The sequence below is a fragment of the Urocampus carinirostris genome, chromosome 15, assembly GCF_059441175.1.
Source record: "Urocampus carinirostris isolate Australia breed hairy pipefish chromosome 15, RoL_Ucar_1.0, whole genome shotgun sequence".
Lineage (NCBI taxonomy): Eukaryota > Metazoa > Chordata > Actinopteri > Syngnathiformes > Syngnathidae > Urocampus > Urocampus carinirostris.
Genome location: NC_142363.1, coordinates 30,793,409 through 30,799,994, shown reverse-complemented (window position 1 = coordinate 30,799,994; position 6,586 = coordinate 30,793,409). Strand labels below are relative to the sequence as shown.

General features: G+C 41.6%; 1 protein-coding gene across 1 annotated transcript in view; it reads left to right on the top strand.

The window, feature by feature from the left end:
- Positions 1-4,903: 4,903 nt before the first annotated feature.
- Positions 4,904-6,586, top strand: part of mdga2a (MAM domain containing glycosylphosphatidylinositol anchor 2a) — a 40,325-nt gene continuing 38,642 nt past the window's right edge. The window contains exon 1 of the mRNA XM_088354451.1: positions 4,904-5,519. Within this exon, the coding sequence (XP_088210577.1) occupies positions 5,453-5,519 (67 nt within the window). The 5' untranslated portion in view covers positions 4,904-5,452. The remainder of the gene's footprint in view (positions 5,520-6,586) is intronic.

The window sequence follows — 6,586 nt, the reverse complement described above, 5'->3', positions numbered from 1 at the left end:
TTGTTTGTTTCTGTTAAGTATCAAAATGTACCGTTTTCCAAACTGTTCAAATTACCGTAAATTCCGGACTATCGAGCGCACCTGATTATAAGCCGCACCCACCACATTTTAAGAGGAAAACCGATTTTGTACATACACAAGCCGCACCTGTATATAAGCCGCATGCGGCCACATTTAAACATGTAACACAAACACAAAATTTACCCAAACCCGACTTCAAGTCCCGCGATTGAAACTGAATATCCTTCGTAAATGTACACAGTCCAAAAATCACAGCCGGCAAAACGAACAGAAAATGATACCCGTACTTAAGGTTTGATGCAGACCTGCAGAGTCCGGGTCCCGTTGAAAGTAATCCAAGGAAAAAAGTGTGTATTTCCAAAGGTAAGGGTGGGAAAAATATATCAGATGAACACATTTACTGACGCAACTCCTTTTTTTTTAACCAACCTTTTACCCCCTCTTCTTTCCTTGTCTGTCCCTCACCTTTAGCGGTCCCCACTTAAACTCGGCACCCCGCGTTTGTTCCGCCCCTCATTTTTCGTTCACCCGTGCAAAACACATCAGAATAAGTGTCTAAAATAAATACAAATAAATACATTACAAAAATATACAGTTGCAAATACATATTATACATGGGTTACACATATTTCCAAAGAAAGACGGTACACCGAGAGAGTGTTTTCAAGTTTTCAAAGCTTTAATAATAATAATATAGCTTTGACAGGGCAGTTAATGGTAGCAACACTCGAGCGCCGCCGTTAGAAAAATTACGGTACATAAATTGGCCGCATCACTGAATAAGCCGCAGGGTTGAAAGTTAAAAAAAAGTAGCGGCTTATAGTCCGGAATTTACGGTAGTTATCTGACTCCGTTAACCAAACACAACCTACATTCACCCAACAAATTATGCGCGCTCGTTTCTTGAAGGAAAAGATGAACAAGAAAGCCGACATTTTCACACGGGGGCAGATTTAATTTCATTGACAATTTAACTAAGTGTACTCCGTCAAAAACTGACGAATTAGTGTCGTTGGAGTCTCTGGGCAGCCTTTTTCTCAAGTCCTTTAGCTCTCTCCTATTGGCCATCTTCTCCCTGCATAATGGCGCGCCAACTCCTCCCATGGGCGTGCCAAGGAAGCCCCCCCTGGGCTTCACCATCTCGTCAAAGAGCGTCACGATGTCTGGAATACTCAAAACAACACCGAGCGTTTCTACATCATCAGGGCCTTTCTGCGTCTGGATGTGCTGATTATATTATCAGCCTTACGTCCCGTTCCCCGCCGTTCCTGTAAACAACATTTTCCACCAGGGTGCCCTGACATCGCACCACAGTCCAGCCAGTGAATATCTTTTGCATTAAATGTAACTTGCATTCGATCGGATAAAATCCTTTATAGTCAATTGTGTAAAAGTATTTATAGTCTTACTCTTTATCACTCGTGATCAGTGTTTAGCAGGTTGCTGTAAACAGTAGTTTTCATTACTTGTTACTTCATTTAAAATGTAACTCAGTTACCCCCCAGATCCCTTAACCACTTAGGTCTTCAGGGCAGCACACTGACACCAGAAAACAGTTACTAATTACTGTATGAACTCGCATAGAAGCCAACCCCCTAAAAACGCTTCACAATAGACACATGAACAAAAATCGAAGAAAACAAGTACACCAACCTGTGGAAGGAGTGAAACCTTTATATTTCTTGGCTTGACATATATTGAGACTTTGTAAACTGCCACGGTTGCCATGGCACCCAATTGGCCCCGCCCCTGTGTCACGGTTGCCATGGCACCCAATTGGCCATGCTCGTGTGGCGCCAGCTGCAGCTTGTCGACGGATTGGCTCCTTGTCAGTATTTAAACTCTGTCCTGTCATTCCCCTTTTGTCAGTCCGTCTGCAAATCTGTTTTTCGCCAGTCCTATGTTTTTGCTCCTGTTTTTCTCCCGCTACAATCTGTCTGATCTCAACCATGTCTGTTCTCCCGTCCCGAATAACAACCCATTTTCTGATATCGACCATGTTTTTGCTCTTCCACCCCGGCTACTGACCCGTTTTTTCCGTTCCTGACTCCGCCATTGCTTGTCACGGAAGTCCCACTTCCGCGTCTGAGCAACCTACACCCCGCAACCAGCAATCTCCGAATCATGTGTGCACTCCTTTCCCTTCTTCCTAATAAAACTGTGAGAAACGTTACGCGAGTGGGTCCTGTCTCTGTTCTTTGAAAGTGTAAAGACAGTTGAGGTGCCAGCGGAGCTGTTCTGAAAAAAGCTCACCAGTGCTGAGTCATTGTGATTTTCTAGCGTAATGATTTTTTTTATTGGTTGACTGAGTCTAACACTGTCGATTTAATAATTAATATGGTAATACCATAGTAATAACACAGTTATAACTTGATAAATGTGTATTTTAAATATTCAAATAAAGATATTCCAGTTCTTGGGCTTCATTGATAAAAATAATCTATTCGAGTTTTAATAATTATTTCAAGCAATTGATTAATTGAATGTTATGAGTATCTTTTCATGTTTTAGTCAAATTAATTTATTTATCTTTTTATGAATTTATTTGACAGGAAATACCACAAACAAAATTCCAATTTGTGGGTTTTATAATGTTAATGAAAAAAATGTGTGCTTTTTTAGCTAGCTACCTGGTTACCTTTTTAGCTCCCTACATTTTTAGCTATTTAGCAAGCTATCTAGCTAGCTTTTAACATTTTGGAATGCTATCTAGCTAACATTTTATATTTTTATTGCTGATTATCAAGCACGCTTTGGCCTCTTTCTTAACTAGTTATCAAGCTTGTTTTACTTTTTATCTGGCGATGTAGTTGGATTTTACTTTATTATCTATCCATCTGTTTACTTTTTAGATATTTAGCACGCCATCCAGCTAGCTTTTAACATTTTTGAATGCTATCTTGCTAACATTTTATATTTTTATTACTGATTATCAAGCACGCTTTGGCCTCCTTTTTAACTAGTTATCAAGCTTGTTTTGCTTTCTATCTGGCTATTTAGTTGGATTTTACTATATTATCTATCCTCTGTTTACTTTTTAGCTATTTAGTAAGCCATCTAGCTAGTTTTTAAAATGTTTGCATGCTATCTTGCTAACATTTTGTATTTTTATTGCTGATTATCAAGCACGCTTTGGCCTCCTTTTTAACTAGTTATCTAGCATGTTTTGCTTTTTATCTGGCGATATAGTTGGATTTTACTTTATTATCTATCCATCTGTTTACTTTTTAGGTATTTAGCAAGCCATCTAGCTAGCTTTTAACATTTTTGAATGCTATCTAGCTAACATTTTATATTTTTATTACTGATTATCAAGCACGCTTTGGCCTCTTTCTTAACTAGTTATCAAGCTTGTTTTACTTTTTATCTGGCGATGTAGTTGGATTTTACTTTATTATCTATCCATCTGTTTACTTTTTAGATATTTAGCACGCCATCCAGCTAGCTTTTAACATTTTGAATGCTATCTAGCTAATATTTGATCTTTTTATTGCGAGTTATCATGCACACTTAGGCCTCCTTTTTAACTAGTTATCGAGCTTGTTTTACTTTTTATCTGCCGAATTAGTTGGATTTTTTCATATTATCTATCCATCTGTTTACTTTTTAGGTATTTAGCAAGCCATCTAGCTAGCTTTTAACATTTTTGAATGCTATCTAGCTAACATTTTATATTTTTATTACTGATTATCAAGCACACTTTGGGCTCCTTTTTAAGTAGTTATAAAGCTTTTTTGCTTTCTATGTGTTATTTAGTTGGCCTTTTACTATTTCATCTAGCTAGCTCCCTTTCAGGTTTTTACCTGTTCACTTTTTAGCGATTTAGCAAGCCATCTAGCTAAGTTGCTAATTTAGAAATTCACATCAAACTGGATGTTCTTTGTGCTAATTAGTAATAAAAAAGTAGACCCCTGATCCATACCTGTCAACCTGTACGTTTTTGCCGTAAAAAGTACATTTATTATGGATTTTAAGACGTGTACGACGTACGAGGAAATCTGTACGGAAAAACGCAAATTTGTCAATTATCGGTACCATCCGCAATACACCGACTATCATGAAACGGCAAATCGATCAAGTCAAACGAGTTCGCCGCGGTAGCCTCTATCTCGGTATCGGTTTTTTTCCCGTTGCCAACGAAGCGAGCGGTTTGATGCTACTGTGCGCATGCGTCTGCCGCCTCGGATTTCATGTGGTAGTTATGTAGTGAAAGGAAGTCCGTCTCTTTTTAGAGAACCGGCTTTATCGGCTCCACTCATTAAAGAGACACCGGCTCTCAAACGGCTCTCTTGCTTTGATGCATTATATTACGAATTATTATGTTGTGTAAAGAAGTTAAGAAAAAAATGAAGTATGAAATGAGAAAATAAAAAAAGACAGGTTTGCAGTTATCCCTTTAATCAGTATATTACAATAATTTAATGCAATAAATAAATAATTTGAATAAGAAAATGTATTATTCTACTTAATTATATTTGCATGTATTTTTTCCTTCTACAGTGAACGTCCAAGCGACTTCATTTTTGAACTTTTTTTTATAATAAACCTCATTCATGTCGAGCAACTCAGTATCTCACAACAAAATGTTAATTAACAATATACATGATATAACGAAACACATGTACAATATAATATGTTAAAGTACATAAATAAACACGTTTGAAAAATGAATGGTGTAAGATTATTTTGTATTTTGTAACGGAAAATACAAAATTTTGTAAGGGCATGGAGCCCTGGAGCTTGACAGGTATGCCTGATCTATAATATTTTTGGGGTCAATTCTAGGTCGAATCACTGCATTACAGTTTCCTGTTTTATTTTGAAAGGCCACACAGGAAGTACATCTTCATCGCATTACGGGAGTCTTGGTTTTCCCTCTGACGTCTCACCGGTAAAAATCCACCAGCACCGAACGAACGAACGAAGCGACAAGCGAGCGGACCGCCGGTCCATCCTCAGGCCGACCCTCCTCTACCCTTCTGCGGCCTTTTAGAGCGCGACAACCCGCTGTCATCCACACCGGAGCCCGTTAGCGCGAGGATGCGCTGAGGCACCGGGGAGGGACGCGGAGCATCACACCCGCCGCAGGGCTCATTCGGCCGGTCAGCGGGGACGCCGGAGCTCGCCAACGGCTCTTTTTTTATGACCACAATGTCAGCACCAAGGAGATCCGCGTGAAGCCGCTACCCGCCGCCGCTGCACCTCAGGCGGCATGATCAGGACGACCTGACCGGTGTGTACGTGCCACCCGGAGGGGGCCCCTGAAGGGGACATGTTTTTTTCCCGAATGTTTGCATGAGACTCAGACTTTGGGAGGAAGGGAGAAGAAGACAAGGTGAGGAGAAGAAGCAAGAGAAGGAGGCGGAGGAAGGGGGCGAGCGGCTGCAGGAGGCCGGACAGACGAGTTCGTCCCGGGGGGGAGGATGTGAAGATGGGCCCGCTGGTGGCGCTCGTGTGGCTCTTGAGCGGCTTCGGTGTGCACGGACAGGGCGTGTACGGTAAGTGCGTACACGGGAGGCGCGCGTGCACGCGTAACCTTGCGTTGATGGATGGCGTGCGCGTGCACGGGACAACAGGTAGCCGCGTGCGCGCGCATATCTCACCCCCCTCCATCCTTGTGACGTCAGAAAAAGGGAGCCTCGCGTCACGTGACTACTGTTTTTTCCTTTTTGCGCGGGAAACACCTGTCAAGGTGACCTGGCACCGCACACACCGGAAGTGGCGCGGAACGCAATTGGTTATCGCGGCGCTTCCGGTGTGCAATCATGTGACCCAGGTGGCTTACATGCTATTTTACGTCATAGGCGCGTGCGTGCGTGCGTGCGTGCGTGGGGAGGATTAGGCGCCAACATCTGGGCTTGTGTTGATGTTTGGGCGATGACGAACTTGCAGATGACAGCAACAAATCATCTTCTTTGGTAACTCCAAAATTCTTGCTAGCAGCGAAGCTAGGTGAAAACAAAAATGTTTATTCAATGAGAAGAAGCCAAAAATTGCCACGGCTTTGAGGTGTGAACTGAATGCCTGACTCCTAAAAATTGTATCTCAAATCATTCCGAGTAAAGTTCATTGAAATCAGGGGCGTAGCCAGCCTGTTTTTGGAGGTCTTCAATCACCTCCAAATTCGACCGAAACATTTTTAAAACTCTCTCTCCCTTGATAAAGGATAGGATGAAATATGATAAACGAGGCAGTGACAGAAATAATCATATCATGTTTATTTGGGGCCCCTCTACTCATCAGGATTCTCAAATAGGGCCGTACAGACTACAGACTATGATGTCACTATCCCCTGATCTACAACCCACATGAGGGCAAGGAAAAACTCAAAACCTCAAAATGAGGTAATGGAAGAAACTTATGACACAATCCCGTGATCTAAAACCTACATGAGGGCAAGATAAAACTCAAAACCTCAACATGAGGTAAACGAAGAAACTTATGACACCCTCCCCTGATTTAAAACCTACACGAGGGCAAGGTAAAACTCAAAACCTCAACATGAGGTAAACGAAGAAACCTTGAGAAAAGACCGCACATAACGTAATCCCCCTTCCAGGAGGAC